This window comes from Coturnix japonica, chromosome 12 (genome assembly GCF_054131305.1).
Source record: "Coturnix japonica strain WE chromosome 12, WE-NBRP24, whole genome shotgun sequence".
Lineage (NCBI taxonomy): Eukaryota > Metazoa > Chordata > Aves > Galliformes > Phasianidae > Coturnix > Coturnix japonica.
The window spans coordinates 17,376,603-17,399,879 of NC_140674.1; the positions used below are offsets into that span (position 1 = coordinate 17,376,603).

Sequence of the window (23,277 nt, forward strand, 5' to 3'; positions counted from 1 at the left end):
ATTATTATTATTTTTTAGAGTATTCTGATCAGTTCTTGTATTTTCTGAGAATGTATTTTTAATTCAGTTTTACTATATTTTTATAAATAAGAGAAGTTCCTGACCTTCTAATGTGAAGTAACAGGCAAACAACTCACGTAAGAGATTTTGAACAGCTCTGATGATAATAATTCAGGGCAGCAGTACCGTTAGCAGGGCTGGCTGTGTGCTGATAACCCAGGAGCTCACGTACTGATTTTTACCCCCAGGTCATTTAGAAATTCAAGGTTACACAGTCTGTTCCAGCTGTTTCATGCAGAGTTGTGTAAATGCATAATATCATGCAGTGTGCATTTCCTGTATGTGTATTTTTCTTTTTTCTTACAGGTTTGTGTATTAGACCTACGGAAATAGCGCTACTAGTTGGAAGCCATGGACCGACTATGAATGTGTACATAGCCAAAATGACTGTCCCTGACCCATGTACTGCTATAGTCCCAATTGAACCATGGCCAGTCCACTACAGCCAAACGTAAAAGAAATATATACATATACTGTATATAAAAATAAAGTTACACCCTGAAGAGGATGACAGAGTTTTGTCACAGCTTGTGAATCCCATTCACCAAGTGCTGAAATCTGCTGTGCCCCAAAATAACATTTTAATGTTTTGGATATGAAAAACAGAAGAGAGAGCGAGAGAGAGAGAAATATACCGTATACAAGAGCAGACCCATATACATACCAAATTCAGAAGATATAATGGCAGCCTTCATTACCCCTTTTCCCCTCTTAATCCGCTATGACAATGGATTGTGGGGTATCTTTTTTTTTTTCTTCATTCTCCTTCTCAGTAGCTGAGCAGTTTGTGTGTACAGAGAAAACGGACTTACAGAAATCTGCAGCAGTAGTTTTTTCTTTGCTTTTAACCATTGGGTTTTCTGTTTTGTTTTGGTTAAGTTTACGGATGCATGAAGTAAGGGAGTGAATTAGTTTCTTGTTTATGTTCTTTTTTATCACCTTGGGAAAAAAAAAACAAAAAAACACAAAAAAAAACAAAAAAAGATGTTTCTTTGAAACATATTTGAATGCATTCTTTGAGGAGGTAGATTGAACCTGACGGTGTTTGGTACATTTTGTGACTCCCAGAGCACAGTTTTGTGAACAGAAGGAGGGTGGAAAAGGGTTGTGGAGAGAGAAGAAAAAAATCCTTCTTTGAGGCTTTATTTTACGTCCCGCTCATCTACGAAGTGTGACAGCGATGGGTATGATGCGGTGTTTTATTTTCTGGTGACATGGCTGGAATGCAGCAGTGTCTTATTTGGGACGTAATTCTGCCAAACCTAAGAATAGAAAGGCACAAAAGTACAGAAGTGAAACATACAGGGATGCAAGAAAAAGAAAAAAAAAAAAAAGGAAAAAAACAAAACTACAAAAAAGAGGAAAATGAAATTGCATCTTCTGTTGCTTTAAGACCATAGCTAAAATATGGTTAAATATGGTTAAATTGTGCACTATTATGACAAGGAGCAAACTATAGCTGGGGGATTTGTTAAGATCTTTCTGGACAAGGGTTCATGCCACAGCTTCTCTGGGAGTTGCCCATCGTTATTTGTAGGAGCTTAGATGTATAATTGTAACCAAACTCCAGTATTAAAAGTGTCTCATGTAATTTTTCTTTATTAAAATAAAATCTTTGGCATATATTTGATAACACTGCCATTAAGAGGCAAAATGTTTACTACCTTAGATTTAAAAGAAAATATCTTAAACAGAGGACTTGCTTCAAGTTTATTTTAATAGCAGTGATTCAGCTTATTTAAAAGATGAATACTTGCACTAATTCCCCTGCTGCTCCAGTCCTGCAGTTTGTTGTATCACGTGACTACAATTTTTTTTTTCCAAATATAGGGTAGATGTAAGCTGCTATTTTTTTAATAATCACTACTATATAGTGTCTTTTACTCTGTTTACAATATCGAGTATTTTTCTTACAATGACAGATGTATATGGCAAACCTTTTTCTGCTCATGTGATTAAAAATATACTGATAGTGGTTTTATTTGTAAATGATAGCATGAGTTTGTGTTTACGCGTACGTGTAGTTGAGGAGGTTGCATCACGTCCTGCATACAAGTCCAAGAGTGTAAATTTATACAGAGGAGAGGTTGTCAAATTTGTGTCCCAGGCATTTTACTTAAGGAATGGTTTATATTACAGAGAGAGCTTTGTGAAGTTATCAGTTTTATAACACTATTTCAATCACAAATAATTTTGTGGCTCATGATTGCTATATTTTTTTTTTCCTTCTGTTTTTCCCCTCTGAGTTATGTAGAAATTGATTAAATCCAGATAGTGCAGCTTTCACGTTTTACCAGTGGTCCTTTAGGCATTGATTTCTGCTATTTCCATGGAATAAACATGACTTGAAGCAAGTCTGAGTTTGACTAAGGTAGGGGAGCAATTTGCCAGCGGTAAAGAGAAGTCAACAATGCATTCTTTATATATACCCCAGGAATGTAATATTATCATATACAGCATTTAAAAACAAGAAAAAAATCGTATCCATAAAGGCAGTCATCCGTGATGGTTCAGTGCCAGCTGTTTTTAGGGTTTGGGAACATATTACAAATGTTTAGAGCAATTACTCGGTGAGTTAAGAGTACGTAGGAAGCCTAATATATTGAGTGTCTGGCACTTGAAATGTTGCTTTTATTGCTGGAGGTCCATGACTGTGGCTGACCTCTGTCATTAATGAAAAAAAAAAATAATAAAAAAATAAAAATTCTGTGCAATAATTTTAAACTGTGCTCCCAGGAATAGACACAAATGTTTTGAGTATGTTTAAGCTGCATTTTTCGTTTAGCATTGCGTTTGTCAATTGCACTGAATTTAAACCTGAAAGTCAGAGGTGATTCTTGATAGTACTTTTGTATTTTAATATGGACGGTTTTATTCATTTTCATAAAAGTCATTGGATGATTCTTTCAGCCAATCCAAACAGTCGTGGTGGAATTCTGTGACATAGCTGCAAAATCACACAGCCATTTTTAGGGTATTGCCATTTTTCCTCTTTCTCAGTCATCAGCTGTTTTGGTTGTAATTCTAGTTGCTTAAGCATAGTATCACATATTCATAAATAGATACAACAGAGCTTCGGTCTCGGAGGTCCAGGGTTTTCAGGTGCTCGAAGCATAGTCCAGCAATGCCAGATGTGTTGACTTGAGAGCTCTGGACACGCAGGCTAACGCTCCAACCCAGTGTTAATGCGCTGTGCCCACCACAGCGGAGTCATGCCAGGCCCCACAGCAGTGGGTCTGGTTGTAGGTGTTTTATTGTTGTCCTTTACTAGCATGCCACAGTGCTGCTCCTGCTCACACCTCTTTTTGCCTCTTGTTTTATACACTGTTAAATGCATGCATGCCAGGTGTGCTAGGTTCTGTGATTCTGTGAAGTAAAAAGAAAAAAAAATCACAAAAAAAAAAAAGAAGAAAACCATAAATTTATTGCATTTTATAGCACAAAGACCTCGTATTCAATAGTGAGGTAGACTATCCAAATTTTTCCTTTAAATTGAGTATGCCAAATGTCGGTAAGAGCCTAATTTTGTATCAGTGTATGCACATGCTTAGTCTTACGTAGAGATTAATTCTGTTGCTCCTGTTTTCAGAGTCTGAAGGCAAATGTGTGCATAGGCCTTTGCCTGCGTGGAAGTCACAGTCTTTTCCATTCAGCCTGTCAATGGGCAGACGTCCAAGTAGAGGATAAAAGGAAGGGGAAAAACTGGGCTCAAGAGTGAATGCTGGAATAAGGAAGGAACTGCTCTTCAGTTTGCTGTTTTTCTATGCATCGACGTCAGAATCCCGTTGCTCGTTTCTGCATAGTTAGGTCCAGGTTTCCGTAGAGTTCCTCTTTTTCTATTTTGCTTTATCTTTTCCTGCGTTTTTAAATCGATATAAAGATTCCCAACCAGTGGACTTCTTAGTGTAGTTAAGAGAATATCTAGGTCCTCGTAAAAAAAAAGCTTTTTTTAGACTCTTTATAATGTTGATAAACTCAGTTTATTCTGGGACTACAATTGTGCAGGGTTATTTAGCGTGTCTACTAGATGATTGGAAATCTTATATGAAACACTAAAAGTGCCTCTTTTTCTGGGTTGGGTGGAGGGAGGTAATAGTTACCAGAGTCAGAATGACATGGCATTTTGAAGCATGTTTCTTCATTTCATGACACTTTAATGCATCTTGAGAGAAAGGCCAAAGATTTCTACCAATTTTAATTAATTTTCCTTTTAAAAGCACTCCTTTTTCCTTACACTGCTTACCTCATGCTAGGGCGTGTTTAATGGGACATTGTACCTTTGAGATGTTCTTTGTGTTCAGGAAGAAGGGTTGGCAGATCCGGGTGGCTGTGCCATTTTGCCCACAGAGCAATCTTGCAGCTGAGGCCTTCGGTTCTGCCGAATGAAAGAATCTCCTTAAAACCGCAAACTGGGTTTTTCAGCTTGTAAATAAAAGGTTGTATGTTTTTGTCCGTTCGGCAAAGAGGAGCCTTGGGACCCAATTTTCCAATCTCGACTTGATCAGAAATCCCTTTGTCTTTTCACTTCATGAGAAAACTTTGCCAGAATAAGCGTTGGAAGATATGTGGGTCTGTGTCACAGCACGCCGTGTAGGCCAGGCGAGCGCCTCGCTGGTGCCAGAGCAGGGCTGTGCTGGAGCAGGGCTACTGCACTTAGCCCATGTTCCTTTCCAATGAGGAGCCTTGTCTTCTAACCTCACAAAGCCCTGTAGAGCCATTCCCTGGGGGGATCATTTCGCACTCTCCAGAAGTCTGAAGAAAGCAGAAGCAACATTGTGGCATGTTAGAAGCAAATAAGGCTTCCGGAGACAGCAGTAAATCTCCATCAAAGATCCCTGACATTTTCCTTAGGGAGAGAGCCAAGGAGCAGTCTTCACATCTCCCTCTAGAGAAAGCTCTGAAATCCAACGTTCTGTGAAAGCGTGGCTGTCTTCGCTGTCGGTCTGGAGGCAGACAAGGCAGGAAGATGTGCCACGTCTTAACAGAAGGCGGATTTAGTGTTAATAGTGCTTCAGATCAGTAGTTTTGAGTACATGCTCTTTTTCTCTGCCTTTAAGTTTGCAGCTTGACAGTAACTTAAGGCACGTTTTGTTTCGTTTCCCTTTTTTTTTAATTAATCATTCATTTTTACTTCATGATGTTTTTGTCATTTGTGGGTAAATACAAGAAAACAGTCTGCATGTTGTTGCTAGTCCAGTGTACTTTGCAATCTTGTCCTCAACAGACTGCAGTGTGCAGAACAGTAATTCTAGAATACAGAAGTAATTTTCTCTCTCTCCTGACATTGACATTGTAGTTGTAATGGTTTCATTTGGAGTTACAAATCCTTTGGGTCTAATTCTGTGAGCCTACCTATAGCACTGGATTAAAATGTCTGCATCATTTCTTCAGTTATCCAGTTAAACTACAGCTGTTGTAAAAGTGTAAACCAGCCCATGACAGTTTTTTGTACTTGTTTAAAGGACTTTTATTGTTCAGTTTTCATGATTATTGTCTAAAGAAGACTGATATAGATGTTCTATACTGTCCTGGACCATGTTAATTACACTTTATGATGTATTTTGGTTCTACATCACAATGATTTGTCCCCAAGGCCCTTATATCCCTTCTAGGCACATTTTCTGTTGCAGTTTCCCTTTGCATTGTATTGCTTTGACAACTGTAATTTGAATCAGATCTGAAAGAGGTCCAGAATAAAATATATTTTGATATTACCTTGGCTGAATCTTCTATCACGGTAATTTTTAATGCTTGGTACAGAAGATTTGCAGATGATTGAGTTGGGAAAGTGATAGATTTGAACGATATTCGTTTTGGCATGCTTTCATTTAAGACCATATACAAGAAGCAACTCATTGTGAACAAACAGCAGACCATCTAAAAACTGAGGTTGTCCTCGGTGTTCCTTTACCACTGTGCATTTGGTGTAGTAGAGCTTCTTTTTTGTGTGTTTCAAAGCCTTTGTCCTTTTTCTTGCCCATATGCTTGTGGAAGAGAGGCCGAGACGTTCCCAGCTATGTGGTGCTGCTTCAAGGATTTGGGTGAGCTGTGGGCAGGCTGCTGCCCAGTAACATGGTCTCATTTCATCTGTTCTTACAGAGTAATTCAATTGTGCAAAGGGTTGTGTTGTCACCTTATTTCACCTATTTGAAGCTGTTCATAGTTAGACATGAAAAAGCATCTATGCGGCTATTCATAAAGAGGCTTGAACTCCTCTAGAACTGTGAGTCTTGTAATGCAGCAGGGAACCCAAACTGCTGGTTTTCAGTGTCACTGGAAATGTGTGGTGGAATTAGTTCTTTGTCATATGGTGATTTTATCCACTACAGTATGTTCAAAAGTAATAGCTTTCAATCTCGTTTAACTGCTAATGCAAGTACTTTATCAAAATCAGTTTATTTTGGCGAGTTGAAACTTGTTGAAAAGCATAATTAATGGGTTAAAAATGGGGGAGGAATTGTATTTTTGAAGTGTAAAAACAGACTGGGATTTCACTCACCTGGAGTTTGGTTTGCTTGAGGATATCTCTGTCATTACTTGAACACTGAGAAAGCAAAGCTGAATCAATCTCATGTTTTTCAGACTCTGTGCTTGTGTTACAATACAGAAAGCTTGTGCATCTTCATATGGTGTCAGTGCAGATGCCCCACACTGGAGTACAGCCACCCTGCACTACTATGAGAGGTTCAGCGCTCCATAGCATGGTAGCAGTGCTGCTTACCGCCTGTGAGGAGGGGATGCTGCTCCAGGTAGGTTGGTTGCGCCAATGCTGGCTGAATTTTCCTTTTGAAATGTCCTCCTTTTATAATAATCTGCTGTTTGTTTTTCTGTAGGAACTCATGATATTATGTACTCTTTAAAATCCATAGAGAATTGATTTAATGGAAATTGAAGCAACGCTTTTGTTTCTGTGATGGCAGAGCAGCAGTAACAGAACTAGGAGGAGTTTGATGATGACTGTGGAGAGTGATGATGCCCGAGATAGGAATGTTGACCTTAAGGAAGCCTGGCCAGATTCACAGTGCAGATCCTATCTCTATCAGTAAGTGAAAATAATACCACAAGGGGCAGTTTGAAGGATTAAAACAAAAATTCAAGTGCAATGCTGATTAGGTGCAGAGCCAATTCCCTAAGCAAGGAAGCAGAAGTATGTGCAGCTTGTTGCCATTGTGTTGTTTACAAATTCCTGCTCAGGTCTGTGAATTTTGCAGCATGTGCTGAATTAAATGTTCTATTATTTTTATTCCATTAAATATTCTATTTCACAAGGAAAGGTTCCGTTTCTGCGACAAACTTTACAGGAAATGATTCAAGATAGTTTCTACAGAAAACAGGTAGTAACTGCAGCCTGTGCTTGTAGAGCCAGGAAGTTTCATGGCCCATAAGGAATATCAGTTAAACAGAGGGGCTTCTTGTTTCCAGGACACGAGTCTGTGTTTGGCTTTATGTTTCAGGTGTAGGGTTGCTGATTTGAGTGCTGAGCTGTGAAGTATTTGTTGACCCATTCATTTATCTCTGTCCTGGTCTATTACTGGATCTACTCAGTATTTCCATCAAATGCTTTTCTCTTTGCAGGTAAGTAGCACCTTTGAACTGAACAAAGAAATCTGTGCTGGTAGTTTGAACATCAGCCCATTGCACGGCCGTGTTGCTTGTAATCTGGTCACGTTTCACATGCATGTGTGGGTGCAGGCATTGGGAGAGCTCTGCCCAGTTTTTCAGTTATTTTATTCCTCTTGGTTTAGGAGGGGTTTTAATAAGCGCAGTCTTAAGTGAATGCTGCTGCTTTAGGGGGTTCTGTTTGAAAGTGCTGGGAAGGCGGTGGGAAATGACTGCGATCAGAAGCCTGGAAGAGTGCTCAACAGTCGGGCAGGCTGTTTGTGCCTATGTCTGACAGCTGCTAATTTGGTCTCTAAGGCTTTCCTGAACAAGATCCCAATATTGTGATAGCATTCATGACAAAGTACATTTGTCTAATCTGTATCTTCCTTGTAGCAATTAAAAACTTACTGTTTTGTCCACCCTGAATGGGGATTGGGAGGAGAAGAGGTTTCTTTATTATTTGTAGCAGCCTTTTATGTATTTGAAATCTGTTATTGTGTCTTTTCTTCTTTAGGCTGAGCCGTCCCCAGTGCATCTTAATCAATGCATCAACAACAGCTGCTCTTCTTGACAAACAATCTAATGAACACTGAAATAAGAATCTTATTTGTAAGAAATACCATCTCTGTCACTACTGAGAAGGCGAGGGGGGACTGTGAAAATGAAATAAGACTCTCAGTTTTGAAATTCTGCTCTAATAAATATGTACAACGGCTCGGTAATTTATGGGTTTGTATTACTGATGTTCCAGCAAAGATGGGCCCCGATGTTGTATGCAAGTTTTATGCATACAACTTTTGCTCTTCTGTAAAGGTTGGTGCTGTTACCCCTCCTGGTTTTCAGGCCCAGCAGGTCCTCGGTGAGCTGGGAATAACACTCAGAATCTCCCTTTCTGAACATATCTAGCATAAAGCAGGATGGAAGACCTGGTTGAGGGTTGTGGTTACCTGCAGCTTCCACATGGGCCACACTCCCTAGCCAGGCTGCCAGGGGTGGAAACAGCAGCAGGAATGGGGCAGGATCCTTGGGAACTGGAGGTGTGTTTGTGATGCTGCATTTAGACAGAACAGAGAACTGAATTCATGAAATGCCCCAGCGAGGTGCTAATATATTTGATGAGAGTGCTAAGGAAGAGAACTTCTTTATTTTATTAAAACTGCTTTCAGGCAGTAAATGTTTTCTAATGTGATAAAAAGTTCTTTCATTCCAAGCTTCTTCTATCTCATAGTGCTTTAGAAGGGAGACCTGCCTATTCCTGACGTCTGCCCACACAGCTGTCTTGTCTCTTATAGTGCTTTTAAGTACACCAATGTCACAAGGAATCAAAAATAACCAAATCTATTGCAAATGCAGAACTTTAAAAGCATAACGCTTCTTAAACTGGAGAACCTCAGCTACCTTCTGACTAACTAAGATGTCATTTGTCAACTGAGGTCACATACAAGTAATCTTAATTTGAATGGGGATTCTGAGGCAAAAGCAGTGAACTGTAAAAACTAAATCTCTGAAGCTTCTCCCAAGCATTCCATGTAGTGGTTGCATCCAGCTGAAGCCCTGACCACTGTGAAACGACCCCTGACAGGCCACAGAGCAGGCAGTATCAGTCCTAGCGAAGGCAGCATCTGGCACTGTATGTCTTTGGGTAGAGAAGCAGCTTCCATAAGAAGAGGTATGATAGTTCTCTGTGGGCTCACTGACCCTGACTGCTTTTATTTTACTTTTTTCCTTCCCAGCATGGAGCAGTAGAGGTGGCGGGATGCCCAGCAGCAGGCAGGCTGTTGAACCAATGCAGCAGCCACATCTGGCTGCACCCGTCGCAAAAGCCAGAACCAGTCCCTGCCCCAAAGCAAGCAGGATAGACTGCAGAGTCCCTACCTGATATGTATGCACCAGGACTGGAGCAGTGTGAGTGTCCTCTCCCTTCTATAGAGCTGCTCTGCAGCGTGCACAGATGTGCTCAGGTATATATGCCTTTGTACACATATATGGACAAAGATGCTATTTCTGAGCTAAAGCACAGTGAGATTTCTGGAGGTGTTCTCCAACAAATGGGCACCTGAGGGTGCTCTTGTGTCTTTCAGCATGAGGAATGACCAAAAAAGCATGAAGATGCATGTGCTGTCCTTCCTGTATGCAGATTGCTTCCAGCTCTGGGTTGCCGCCTGCTCTTCCCTTGCCTGCACTGGGTGAGCAACCTGAGGCATCTGCTGCTGCCGCAGGGGATAGATCATAAGAAAGGAAAGTCTTTTCTGTCAGCCCTAATTGAGAGAGATGTTAAGGATCCAGGAGTCCCGGTGGAGGCAGAGGGGTAGGTGTGTGCTGTGTTCTCTGCTGCTTCCATATCCCCAAGGAGAACTTGAAAGCAGCAAAGGAGATTTTATTAATACTATTTTATCACTGCTGCTGTGTGAGGATTTGTTGATTTCCCATTAGATTTCTACATCTCCACCGTTTTCCTAAACTTGTTTCTCCAGCTGGGATTGGTGCAGCAACACTGTATGTTACAGCAAAGCTCCTGCATTGTTCATGGCAAACTGCAAGAGTTTGTTCTCCTTTCTCCAGATGCCCCCTCATATCGAAGGGCAATGGCAGAAACTCAGGTAACAACTTGGGCTTGACTAATAGGGCTGGTGGGTGATTCACTGAGGTTTCCTATGACCCCTCCTGAATACAGCACAGCGATGCAGCATCAAGCTTTTAAGTGTGAAGAGAAGTTAACATCACAGTGCTGCAATATGATCTGAACAAAACTGGGACTAGGAAGCAGTCACCTTGGAATGGGGACAATCATAGTCAGCTTCGGAACATACATAAGTGGTGTTATTATTTCCCGTTTCTTGTGAGCCAATTTGCTGTACTTCCAGCCTGCCTTCTTTTCTATACAAAACAGCAGCCGGAGGAGTCATTAAAAAAGAAAAAAGTTTGGATCCCAAGATTGCCTGTAATTCAGACACTTCGGTGATAGAAAAATGTGTATTTTCAAAAGAAAGTACGTGCAAGTACCAAATCTCACCAAACTGCAGAGATGTTAGTTTGTTCAAACCAACCCCTTTGTGCCGTAGAGGAAACAATTTACTACTTTGGTAAATAAATACAACTGTTAAGAAGTTAAGATCAGCCTGTCAGCTCAGTTGTCTGCTGAGTAAATGATAGTGCACAGGTCTGTGAGCTGCAGAGGTGGAGATGCTGGAGTATGCTGCAAATACAGAAAGATTGAGATTGGAAGGTGAATGTGACAGTGTGGACTGGGACCGCAGTCCTCCAGCTGCTGGGAAGACAGAGGTGGTGTGAAATAGGAAAACCACATAAACAGGTGGGCCAGAAAGGAGAAAGAAGTTTACAGGGATTATATTGCAGCAGGAGGCTGTCATCTGGCGAACACTGAAATAAGATGCTGATGTCCTCCAGGAAAGGTTTATTGTTGAATCTCCCAGTATCAGCAGCCACACACTAACTAATGCAGGCAGTCAGTTTTGTATCATCTATTTTTCATCAGCTCAGGAGACTCTGCAGGTGCCAAGAGCCACCCGCGAGCCCTGCTCCTTTCCTCCTCCCTGGCTAAAGCTCCACTGGTTGTTCTGTTTTTCGTCTGTCCCTGTGCCCTTCAGCAGTAATTAAAGTAATAAAATGTTCCCTGGTTCATCTCTCTGGCAGGCCCTTCCTGCATCTCTGCCACCTCTAGACAGCTGCTGAGTCTCCCTTTCTCCTTTCCAGCTGCTGTAAGAGATGACATTTCCGTACAGCGGCCTGTGTCTACGACCATCCAAATTCTTAATCTTATTAACTGAAATATTGATGCACTGCCACCATGGAGGAGGCTGAAATCTGAAAGCAGATGTCACAGCAGCTTCCTCCAAGTTAGAAATGCAGGAGTGAGCTGCACAGAGCCCTGTACTTACAGCAAGCTGCCTGTTGTGGGTACAGCTCCCAGATAAGAGGGAGCAACACACCTAACAGTGAGTGTCTGGGGTTGGGGCTGTGCTATGGGAGGTGCTGCAAGCTCCAGGCTTGATGTGGTTAGGAGAAAGAAAGCAGGTGTTGGGAGATGTTCAGGCATTCACTAAGCTGGCTGAGCTGGGTAAGCCACTCAGTGATGTGCCTCTGTGTGTTCATGTGCAGTAGTGCTACTGTCAGGCTTGGTGATGTGTTGTTTCACTCAGATACACAACTCAGCATGTCTAGTTCACTGTAAATTATGAATGGAATCAAGCCCTGTCTTTTTTTGATCCCTTCACTGTTGATTGAGGAAAACCTCTGTCTGAAAATAGCACTTGTTTAGGAAGTCAGCTCAGAGAAAACCAAAGAACTAACCAATGTTTTGCATCAAAACAAGCAGTAGTGGAGAAGGTAAGAGTGATACATTTTGCTTCATAATCATTTGCTATATTTTTCACTGGAATGAAGACTCCAGAATTTTGAGTTCTGGGGAGGTTGTGAAGGGCTCTGTGCTTAATCATGCCTCGCTGCTCATTCTGAAATCATAAATAGCAGTATAAAAGCACACAGGAAAAACATCAGTGATTAATAGCAATTTAAAAAGCCAGATGCATCGGATGATGTATCTGTGTAATACATCTTGAGGTTTTTTTCTGAGATACAAGTAGAAGATCTGAGCAAACAAAGTTGTTCTATTCCACTAGCAAATGTAATGGTTACTTATTGGGCTTGATTATTCCATATGTTAATACGTTGCTGCTCCTGCAGCTGTTGGCAGCAAAGGGCTCTGTTCAGGAAGTTGCTTGCATGCTAATGAAGCTACTGCTCCAGCTGTTTGTGGCCCTGGGTAACAACAGCAGAGGATCCCTTATTTAGCACAAACAAAACCCACAGATGACAAATGAGTTTCCTAGTGGAGGTTGTAAGGATTGATGCAAATTCAGCGTGGGCTGTGGAGACAACCACGGCGACTTGTTAGAGAGATAAGACGTGCTTTTAAAAAAGATGGGAGAAATGATTCAGGCAGTGAACTGAACTTTTTCAGCTGTTGTCATTCAAAATGACTCTGAGATAAAGCTCTGCTCCCTTTCTACCTCACAGCTCCAGGAAACTCAGACACCAGTTCTGCCCATGACATCTTTTGTGAATCCACACTGATGCTTGTGAAATGCCTGCATTTCATAACCCACTTCTTTCACTTAGAGGCACAAGCTTTGACTACAAAGTTTTGCTCGGTTCTTAGCTTCTGTCACACTTATGGCCCCATTGCTGTGCCTAATATCTGCTTAAGAGACTTCTTGCTTTATTTCCGTGCAGCTGTGTTATCTGAAGTAGAGCAGCCCACGCATTCATTGCCCCCACTTGAACATATATTTCTGTGTTAACATACATATACAAATATATATGTACATATGTTTTATGTACATATTTCAGGTGTCAGATGCTGAGCCTATGGGCTTCTGCACAGCCTCTGGGAGCCCAGCTTTGTGCTGTGTCCTTACCCACCCCAGCTCACCTCGTCTGGGTGGGATGTTTGTGCCTCACTGCCTTGCTTCATTGCTGCTTGCCTTTAAAAGCAAATACAGAGGAACTAAAAACAACAGGCCAGGCTCTGGTGCTGCTTCTATCTGAATGCTATTCAGACCTTACGCATCTTAACTCTTCAGAGGTATGTAACTATCTGGCAGTGCCACATACTTTGGTGTCCCCCTCTCTGTGCTGAGACAAAGCAACAGAGCTTATGTTCTGGAAAATAAAAGTAATTGATAAAAGACTTTAAAGGCAAAGCTGCTGTAGCCATGCAGAGTGCGCTTGTTTGGGCAGTGTGATGTCCTATTTTTATTATAAATGTGATTGAATTTCCAATAGTTACACACAAACAACTGTCGTCTGGGAATAAAAAGAAGTAGATGTATGCTAATTGAAAGCTCTGATAATTACACAATCTTCAAATTAATTAACGAGCCAAAGGCAGCCAAACATTAGCATTTAGAACGTGCTTTGCTGCATTAACCGCTAATGAGTTCATTTAAATCTATCATGCAACCCTTTTGGAAAGTATGAGCCATATTTAATCATATTCTATCAGACTTAATAATGAAACCTTTAACACTGGGCATTGTTGGTTGTGAAATTACCGAAGAATTTTAGTTATTAAGTACGGGGGATGGGATATTAGTATTTATTGTTAGTTGAAATGTACATTGAGAGAGTTAGAGAAGTAAAAGATGTACATGTGCAGGAAAGTGTCTTCTGAAAATAAGTGAGAACTGCCAAAGGATTTGGTACATTCACTTGTTTTTAGTAAATGGAGATCAAGAATACAGGTTACTAACAAGCAATTAATTTCTACAGTATACTGGGGAATTCCATGATCAAGTGAAAATAGTTCTATTTCCTATTTTCAGCCCAAGCAATGATGGCGCTGCTATTTGTTGGCACTGTTCTTAGAGCTGAAATAACCCAGAAGTCATCACAGGAGCTTCTCTGCATTTTAAACAGAGTAACTGAGGTGGAACCTCCATCTTTCCATTGCATTTCACAGAAAGCCTAATTTCTGGTCCCACTGAAAGCACCATGTACTTTATTGTGGGACTTAATAGAGCAGATAAATCACCATCAGCTCACAAAGTAGACTTCTTCCACCCATGTCAGTGAAGTTACAAAACTCGCAAGGTTCCTTTGGATAAAATATCTTTCTCTTCAACATGCTTTGCTGAATATTTCAGTCACGTCGAGCTGTTTGGATGAAAATTTAATGCCAGCAGTTTCTTGCATTCAGTCCTTACACCCAGCAGCCTTCAGTTGCACTGCACACATGGGCTGTGGCAGGATACAGAGAGAGGATCCCAGCCGAAGGCTCTGCTGGTGTCAGAGTTACCTTGGCAGGGGATTCTTTCCATTTCACATAAAGTGGTTCACACAGGGCTCAGTTTTGTTCCCATATCTTGAATTTTCATAGTGTGAATATTTGGTGCCTGGGGCAAGCTGGGATATTAGAGATCAGCATTGGACCATTGTGGGATAGTGCAGTCCTGTTACAGTAGCCAGGCAATCAAGTTAGAATAAAAGTAACAAGGACTGTCATCCTAAAATGATGCGACCCCGAGGGATTCATTCACGTCCTTTTCCTTGAGAAGTTTATTAAGAAACAGAAGAGAAAGAGGTTGAAAGTGGAACAAAATCAGAGCTGTCTGACTAGTTCTCTGTGGGGCTGCAAGAGGAAGCTTGATAATCCCTGCAGCTCTGTTCTGCAGTATGGACTGAGCACCATCCCCTGAGGTCTCTTTTGACTTTAGTGTAATGCTTGTTCAGGTGATCTCCAATGCTCATCTGCCCTGAATCTTCAAGTGCAGGGAACAGAAGATCTAGTATGTAGAAAGTCAGGTTGCTATTTTTTTTCTTAATTGAAAAAATCAGGTCTGGAATATCATTAGAAATGGGGGTGGGGATTGGAGTGGGCATGGAGGTTGTTTCATTTTCTTTCTAAGAAGTTGGTTAGTACCAGAGAAATGAAATCCTTTCCCCAAATTAAAAGGGTTCATCTGAAATCGCTTTTATTAGCAACTCAATTTATCTTAAATTTCCACATAAATGTCTGTGTTACAACTCTTGTCCAATGTTGTTAGCTCACATCCAGCTTCTCATTTTTGTGAGGCAGGTCAGGGCGAGAGCAATTAATTCACAGAGCACCAATTGACACACAAAAATCCTCACTCTTTAACAGGGCATTTCAACTGTGAACCTCAAAGAACCTTAGGGCAGTGCAATGCCATAGGGACAGCAGGCAGGTGAGGGGATAAAGTGCCAAAAAGTCATACTGAGCACTTGTTGATGCACTTGACAACAGTTTCTCAGCAATATCAGGTGTTTGGTGGGTGAGGGGATTGGTGCCTCACTTGGGGCACAGTACATTGTGCCTGTCCTGCTGCTCCAAAGAAACCAAGGAATCTCCTTTCCTGATCTCTCAGTGTGACTACAAAACCTTCCTTAGTGAAACAGTAGTTGTAGGATTTGCTCCTTTGCATCCTGATGCATAAATATCCACCAGTTGTAACAGCATAATAGAATAAATTTGCTGGATCTCATGAAAATACACCGACTACAACACTTGATTAGGACTAGATTAAGACGTAAGAGGATGTTTTTAACTGCCAGTAGAGATAAAAGTAATCATAAAAACTAAATGATTCTCAGTTTGAAGCTAGATTCTTAAGCTTTTAAATGCTTTAACACTGGATTTCTATATTGATGCCGACATGTTCCCTCTCATTAGCAAGTACTGGTTGTTACAGCACACTTCACAAGCAACAGAACAAAGTTTCAGGGCAGTGTTTCAGCAAGTTGTAAACCATTAACATTGTAGAACTTCTTTATGGTGGGGAAATTGCGCTGGTGTAAGGAGTGATTTTGTATGTGTAGTTTAATCTGTAGCAGCCAGTCTGCGGGTGTTCATTTTTCATTTAAGAACTGTTTCTTTTCCCTTCATTTAAATCAATTTAGAATTCATTCTGGTTGAACTAAATACAGTCCTTGGATTCTGAAATGTCTATATAGCTCTTTGTCCTGCCCAAGCTCGGTTGTTTCTGAGGCTGAAATAAACTAAAGCAATGCAGCCACCCAGAGCAGGAATGCCACGTTCTCCTCCGACTACTCAAACATCAGCGATCTAATAATGTGTTGCCCAGAGGAGAATATGAGCACGAGCCATCCCTGAAGCAGAGGTGCTGTTACAAGCTCTTCCTTGTCCTAGAAACAGTGCTACAGCAGCTCCCCTGAGAGCTGTGCAATGAATGCAAAGGGAAGATGCCACGAGTTTAATTATATGGCACCGTGTGGAATGCTTGCATATTTTCAGGGAGGTTTGTTTTAAGTGATGTGTGAGACAACCTCACGAGGTGCTCATATAGCTGGCAGTGCGTATCCAGATGTGCTCTGGAAATATCCTACTCACTGGAAATTGCATTTAAGAGCATGATTATGAAATCAGACAGGCCCATTAGACATTTGGTCCTTTCTCTCTTGCTTTTTCTTCTGAAGGGAAGATGGGAAATTCATAGGCCTGCTAAGCTGAAATGTATGAGCTAACCTTCCTTTCTTTCTAAAACCAAAGCGGTTTTCCCCTATGGAGAAATAAACTACAGAACAAGGGGATGTGACGTGCTGAAGTTGGATGCAGCTTGCAATATCAGGCCGCAGGTATTAACCCTGCTGCCAGAGTCCATGCAGAAATAGTACTGCAGAATCTTGCAATACATGAGTGCTGACTCCTATGCCACAATATTATGATCACACGTGAAATAGGAGAGTTGAAACCCCTCTGAAATAAAGAACCTGTGCGTCTCCAAATGGCAGAACTTCAGAGGTGCTTGAAATCTAAATCAGAGTTTAGTAGCTTAAGCCTCATCCCTAATTGAAATAACTGAGAGTGCCTAAACTCTTTACCAGTGTTGGTGTCATAAATATCTCCATTAAGTAGCAATTAAGATGCTGGGATTTGGGCTGTATGCCATTATAAGAGGTAATTATAAAAGAATTGGATTAATTAGTTCCTGAATTATTTATGTAGACATAAATATTGCACATGAGATCAGTGTTAAACAGGATGCGGGCACGGAAAGAGGAAGGGAACGATACTTTGATTTATGCTGTTTCTTTAGTTCTTCCTCAGCAAAATTCACAAGAAGTTGAAGTTTGCTAAAAATGAACGATTCCCTTTCTTAACGTGCACAACTTATCAGCCCCCATTGGAAACAGACTCCCCTGATAAAGCCATTGGATGTGCTTTTTGTAATCTCTCCCAGCCACCGCAAATAATAAGCACTGAGAGTTCTCTCTTGTCAATACAATGAAGTCAATCTTCTGTCTGTTGCGGTATAATTTAGACCGAGGGGAAATGACTGATTTCACAGATATTAACTTTATCGGATACACAAACAACAGATGTATTATAGGGGAAAGAAATTTGGTGTGAGCAGCACAAAGGAACTCCAGCAATCAGCAAATTCAATCTGCTTTTGACGCTGCTGTGTTCCCGGAGTATAAAAGCAGTTGTCAGCTGTAAAAGTAAAATAATATGAAGATGGGCAAAGTGAAAACAGCGCAGGGCATTTAGTATGCAAACATCCTGGAGCCTTAAACAGGACCATATGATGCCTAGAAAGCCATGGGTACTAATGGGGCTGGAGTCAGTCTGGTTGGTGTATGAAGAGCTGGTCTAAGACACGGGCTGGAAGAAGTACCTTCATGGAAAGGCAGTTTTGTTAGTGCTGAAATCTCAGGTTTCTGCTGATTTGCCAATTTAGAAAGGAAAAAGTCAAAACAAATCATCCTGACTTCCTTCTGTAGATTAATTTTGTGTTGGTTTCAAAGCGGAAATTGTTTACTGTCTTGCATACAAATGTTTTAGGATGTTTTGACATGATAAAACGAAGTGGTTCAACATTATGGAAACAACAGTTACACACTTCTGTCTTAGGAAATAATTTGCTTTTCTCTTGACAGTAAGAAAAATAACAATTTGAGTGTTTGCCCTGAGGTTTAGAAGTTCAGCTTCCTGGAAAGCTTTAATTTTCCATTAAAGATGGAGACTCTCCTGTACCATGGAACCCTGTGATGCCTCCTGGGGGGTGGTTTCAACATATAAGTCACCTTAGTTGGCAGAAAGCAGCTGGAATAAAAGTAATAGAGCTCGAGAGTTGCTGGGTGCAACTGTTGGTGCTGAGTTTGCTGATGGGACACATTCAGTGGAATTTGGGCAAGTGAGTCCATTTGTCTGCACCTCAGTTACACACCTGCTCACCACGTAGTGCAGAACCCCATTACCTGTTATTTAGCCCCAGATCATGCTGAGTATCCCAGCCCTGCACCAGCTGTGATCTCTATAGGTCTGCAAGCTTGGAGCATTTGTGGTATCATTAGTGTGTGGTCTGGGTTCTCCTTAGCCCTCATCTACAGTGAAAAGGCTTAAATACGCAGACAAAAATGAATGGGGTCTGCAGAGGATTGTAAATGTTTGTACAGCACATCTGTAAAGGCCAGTCGATATTGTCCCAACTGCCAACCAGCTCTTGCTTCTAAGCAAATTCTGCACCTTCTCTCTTCTCCCCTGGCTGGCAATGAGGTGCTGTGGTGACTGATTTCCCCCTCCATTTTTTAGCCACTTCGGGGAATGAACTTTGCACCTGGTTTGAATTAATGTATCAGAGAGCTCCACTCAAGCACCTGTGGCAACTATATGCATTCCCATGGCACCGTTTGGAAACTGAACACACCCGAAATGGCAGATGCCTCCATGATGGACCAGCTGGTCTGAATGGCTGGGCTGCATTGCCAGGAGAGACTCTGGGATCAGATTGTGGGAGCTTTGGAGAATGGTGGAGAACTAAAGCCAAATTTCTACATTCCTGCTCTTCTCAGCAGCCCACAGTTCTGTGTGGTCACCAGTTTAGGACCTTACATACCTCCCTACATGCCTTGGCCTGTGGAATTGAATGGTATGTGAGTGGTTTAAGCAGTATATTTCACGGCCTTTACTGTTGTGACTTAATCACTGACACAGTACAACGCATCTCAGATGGTGGGATTGCTCAAGCCGTGCATAATTGTTTTTGTACTGGTGAAGTGGGGAGGTATCAGATGGCAGCAGCCATTCAGCCACCACACAGAATTAATCCCAAACACAACCAGAGGAGTCTTGGCTGCCCCGGATGGTAAGTTCAAAGGATGTTAAGTTCAAGCAGTGAAATGCTGCTTGCCAAAGCCATCCTCACGTGCAGTACTTGCCCCGTGCTGTTGCCACGTGGCACAGGTGCTGGATGGAGGAACATCAGCGCCTGCAGGAAGGGGAAATCAGAGCACTCGGGCTCTGGCAGCTGAGCACCCCTTCGGAGCGAGAGCTGCTGCTGCAGGACGTGGAAGCAGGTCAGAGGATTTGGTAATTTGCTGCTATTTTTCTGCTTCTCTCGCCCCGTGTTGCGGGGTGTTGGGGTTTGTGGGCACGGTGTGAGGGCTGCAGGCTGCGCTGCGGGTATGAAAATGGTTTTATGGGGTTTTTCTTTCTGCTTGTCCCCACGTGAAGCTGGTAGTGAAGGAGGGTTGGAGCAGGGTGCGGGTCCTCGTGCTGCAGCCGCCGCCAGGTGGTGCTCGGTCCCCGTCTGCTGCTCCGCGTGGCGTTAAGGCCGGTTCGCCCCTTGTTAATGCGCTCGAGTGTTACTCGGCTGAGCTGGAGCCGAAGGATTCATCTCTGCATCTCAGGTTTGGCCCCAGCTTTCTGTGGGGGAATCCTGGGGAGGGGAGCCTGAATTGCAGTGATTTTAAGTGAAGCTGCGGTTTTATTTTGCTCGCGAGTAGGAGGTGCTGCCTCTGTGCATTAACCCTGCAGCTGAAGCCGTCGGTCACTCATTACAGCTGTGTTAATCTGCTCATGCCAAATGGGAGCTCAAGAGAAAGCACACAAAGTTCTAGAATGGCCAGCTAAGGGCTGGGAGCACCCCAGCACCAAAAGCAGTGTCCCCACAGAACCTGCCTCGCCAGCTGGTGCACGGTGCCCTGTGGCCATTCAGTCTCTGTAACATGCAAGAATGTGTCCCTGCCATCAGCCCTATAGAGCAAAGGTGTTTAGCTCTTCAGAAAATAAGATTGCTAGATCATGTAAAAGCGGGAGCCCAGCTCTGTATTCCAAAAGCCTCAGAGAAAAGATATGCCTCGCTGCCTCTAAATTAGATCACAAATTTTCTGGCTGATCTCACATCTCGGTGTTCACCCCGAAGGCAAAGATCTGAACAAATTACATTTGACTATCACAGGTTCATGTATCCCTGCTGCATTCCCACAGAAGGCTGAGGGAGGAACTGGTGTGAACTGTGGTGGCTTTGGGGAACCCAGGGGAACTGCTGTTGGGAAGGCACAGTGATGAGTAGCAAGAGAAACATTGGCTCTAAATTCTTCCTTTGATCCTCTCATTGATTGTTTTCTGCTGATATTAATGCTTTCTGCAGTTAGGACGTTTCCTGAGCAGGGGGCAGTGATGCTTGTACCTTTGTTCTCAACTCAATAAACTGCAGAGTCTGGAGAGGGAATCAAACTGGGGTTGCAGATCCAGACTTCAGGGCAAGTGTTCTTCAGCTCCACTTCCCATAGATCTCTGTAGAATTCAGATACATTCGATTTTGAAGACATGTCATATTCCTGAGGAGCGAATGCAAGAAGTTAAGGAGATGGATGCATGTCTCTATTAGAAGTTTATTAGTGCAAGCTTGTTCTTGAGCTGATGCAAGAGGAGAACCTTAATGAGAGCAGCTGTGTTTGTGAGCTGGTAAGGAATGGTGCAACCTGTCCTTTAAAGTAGGGAGAATCTGTATTAACTTTGTCCTTCTGCTCTGCCCAAGTAGATGTGTGCACAGGGAATGGATGTCTTGCTTTTCTTATAGATGCAAACTTTTTGCAGTGCTTTGAGAGAAACACACATAATACCTTCTTGAGCCTCCCTGAGTAACTCTATGTGGTGTTGCTGAGTTTTTGTTTAATGTGGGAGGGAGAGGGATTTTTACAACCGAACTTCAAAACGGGCACAGTCAGCAGGAAAGCACGTGGGTTTAACCTTTGGCTGGATAAACAGCTTCATTGCATGAAGTTTGTGCTGGAATGACAGAAGGTTTGTATTTTCTGCTTGTCAGAAGGACATAAACTCTGAGTGTGGGGAGGAAGAGCAGAACTGCTCGGTAAGGGCTTCTTTAAAGGTCGCTTGTGAGTGTGCTGGCTGCGAGTTCATTTCATGGTGAGTTCATTTCAAGCCGTTTGCAGGACTCCCTCTCATGTCGGGTTCTGCTCCCATCTCCTTGTGTGCAAGGAGCTGCTGGCAGGGTGGCATGAGAAGTGGGAAAGTCCTTGGCTCTGTGCAAGCGCTGCTCTGCAACAACTAAAACATTGGCCTGTTGTCACCACTGTTTTATAAAAAATCCAAAATGTGGCATAAAATGTGAAGAAAAATAACATTATCCATGGCAAAACCCTGATGGTCAGCTGCGGGGTGCTGTGGTTGCTTTAGTGCACATAGGCTATAATGCAGTTGTTGATTGTATTGCAATGGTAGTAAATTTAACAGGTGACACTGTAGTGGCTGCACTGCTCTGCTGCAGCCATCCCACCAGCCCAGTGACTAGGAGAAACCCCACCAGCAAAACAGGTCTGGCTGCTGTAACCTCGTTACTTTAGGCAAATCTCAGCTTTCATTAAAAAAAAGCAAAGAAAAGGTTAAGATTATCACTTTCCTCATCCAGAGAAAAGTTTAAAATGTTAACCAAATATGACCCTGCATTTCAAAGATCAGGAGTCAGTTCCTCCCGAGGAAAGCAAACACCATCCGCAAACTTAATTAACGCTGTTATTATTTATGGGATTTTTATTAACTTGATGGTTTTGGAGGCAGTGCTGTGATGCTGGGAAAACCACAGTCAAGATTTTGATCGCTGAAGCTTGGCAGAGCTTTGTACGCTGTTGTGCAGTTGATGAAGATGCTTCACGGCAGCTGGGAATATCAAGAGAGATCTTGAGTTAACCTTGCTTAATTAGTGCTAAATACGAAAAACACATGCATGGAACACCTTGCTTAATTTTCATATCTAGATGGGGGAAAGCATGCAGGTATTTCTATTTCCTTCTGTTCTGCTCGCTGCCTCTGTGCTACCAAAGATAATCAAAGGTATCTGTTATACAGATTCTTGTGGTGTACTTGTCTTATGCAAATGATTGTATTGTGCTGGCTGCCTGAGTTTGTATTAATAGGGATGGAAAATCCTCTACCAACTCTAAGTTCCTAGAAAGGCTCTTTGAGAGATGGGTGAGAATAAGGTTGCATAGGTGTGTCTGGGACTATGTTTAATTGTTAGGATTTATACATCCAGCGTGCTGTCTGGGGATGGTTTAGCCATGTGAGTGTAATCACTGCATTCATTGAATAGCAAATGGATGAGATGTGACACAAGCCACCTTTGCTGCTGTGTGTGCTGCCCTGTGCATGTGGCTGCAGATGGAGCAGCCCTGGCTCCGGGCACTGCTGGCACAGCCACCTGGCTGAGCTCTTGTTGTTGGGAAGCAGCAGCTCTGGGGAAGCTGGGGATGAAATTCTGCCATCAAATCGCTGACACGGAGCTGAGGTGAATGTTGTCTGGGCTGCTGGAGGCACTGGAGGGTGATGGATATCTTTAGAGGGCATTTGTTTTGCCAAATAGGTGCTGTTAAGAGTCTCAGTCAAGTGTCTGCAATCAGATAGGGTGGGCTCAGGCTGAAGTGCCAAAAATACCCTTAAAAACAGGCATTTCTTTGTCTACACTGTTATTTCTCCCTATAATGAAAGCAATGCAGACGTACCTGCCAGGCTGTAGAGTGGGGAAGTTAAATCCATTCATATTTAAGAGTCTCATTCTCACTGCACGTTTGGGCACCTAATGTCTTTCAGCGTCTCTTCTCCTGAATTGCCTCATTCATAATTCAGAGGTGTTTTCAGGTTCAGGTGTTCCACTGTCCTGTACAGCTTCTGCATAGCGCCTTTGGTGAGGAGCCTGTGAGCAAACGTTGTTTTGTGCCACGGCGCTTAGAAAAATGAACCTGCACCCCGACCACGAGACAAATTGGTTGTAACAATAATTTCACCAATGTAACGACAGGCTCAGCTTCTGC

At 42.4% G+C, this 23,277-nt stretch overlaps 1 protein-coding gene and 2 long non-coding RNA genes across 35 annotated transcripts in view; all 3 read left to right on the forward strand.

The window, feature by feature from the left end:
* Positions 1-3,474, forward strand: part of TBL1XR1 (TBL1X/Y related 1) — a 375,211-nt gene extending 371,737 nt beyond the window's left edge. For 15 of the 19 annotated variants that reach the window (XM_015871583.2, XM_085513249.1, XM_085513250.1 and 12 more), the window contains one exon: positions 367-2,784. In XM_015871583.2, coding sequence (XP_015727069.1) covers positions 367-393 — 27 coding nt within the window. In that variant the 3' untranslated portion in view covers positions 394-2,784. Of the gene's footprint in view, positions 1-366 lie in introns of all 19 variants that reach the window. The other 4 variants (XM_085513254.1, XM_085513253.1, XM_085513243.1 and 1 more) reach the window with 2 other exon arrangements.
* Positions 3,475-4,464: 990 nt separating this feature from the next.
* Positions 4,465-8,384, forward strand: LOC146758869 (uncharacterized). 2 transcript variants are annotated; one of them, XR_014933322.1, is made up of 4 exons: positions 4,465-6,809; positions 6,981-7,102; positions 7,515-7,635; positions 8,177-8,384. It is a non-coding gene; the product is annotated as an uncharacterized LOC146758869 (long non-coding RNA). The 2 variants fall into 2 exon arrangements; XR_014933323.1 differs by having other exon boundaries at positions 6,673-6,809; positions 6,986-7,102.
* Positions 8,385-19,264: 10,880 nt separating this feature from the next.
* LOC107318268 (uncharacterized) overlaps positions 19,265-23,277 on the forward strand; it is a 150,621-nt gene continuing 146,608 nt past the window's right edge. For all 14 annotated transcript variants that reach the window (XR_014933342.1, XR_014933340.1, XR_014933330.1 and 11 more), the window contains exon 1: positions 19,265-19,521. This is a non-coding gene — a long non-coding RNA (uncharacterized LOC107318268). The remainder of the gene's footprint in view (positions 19,522-23,277) is intronic.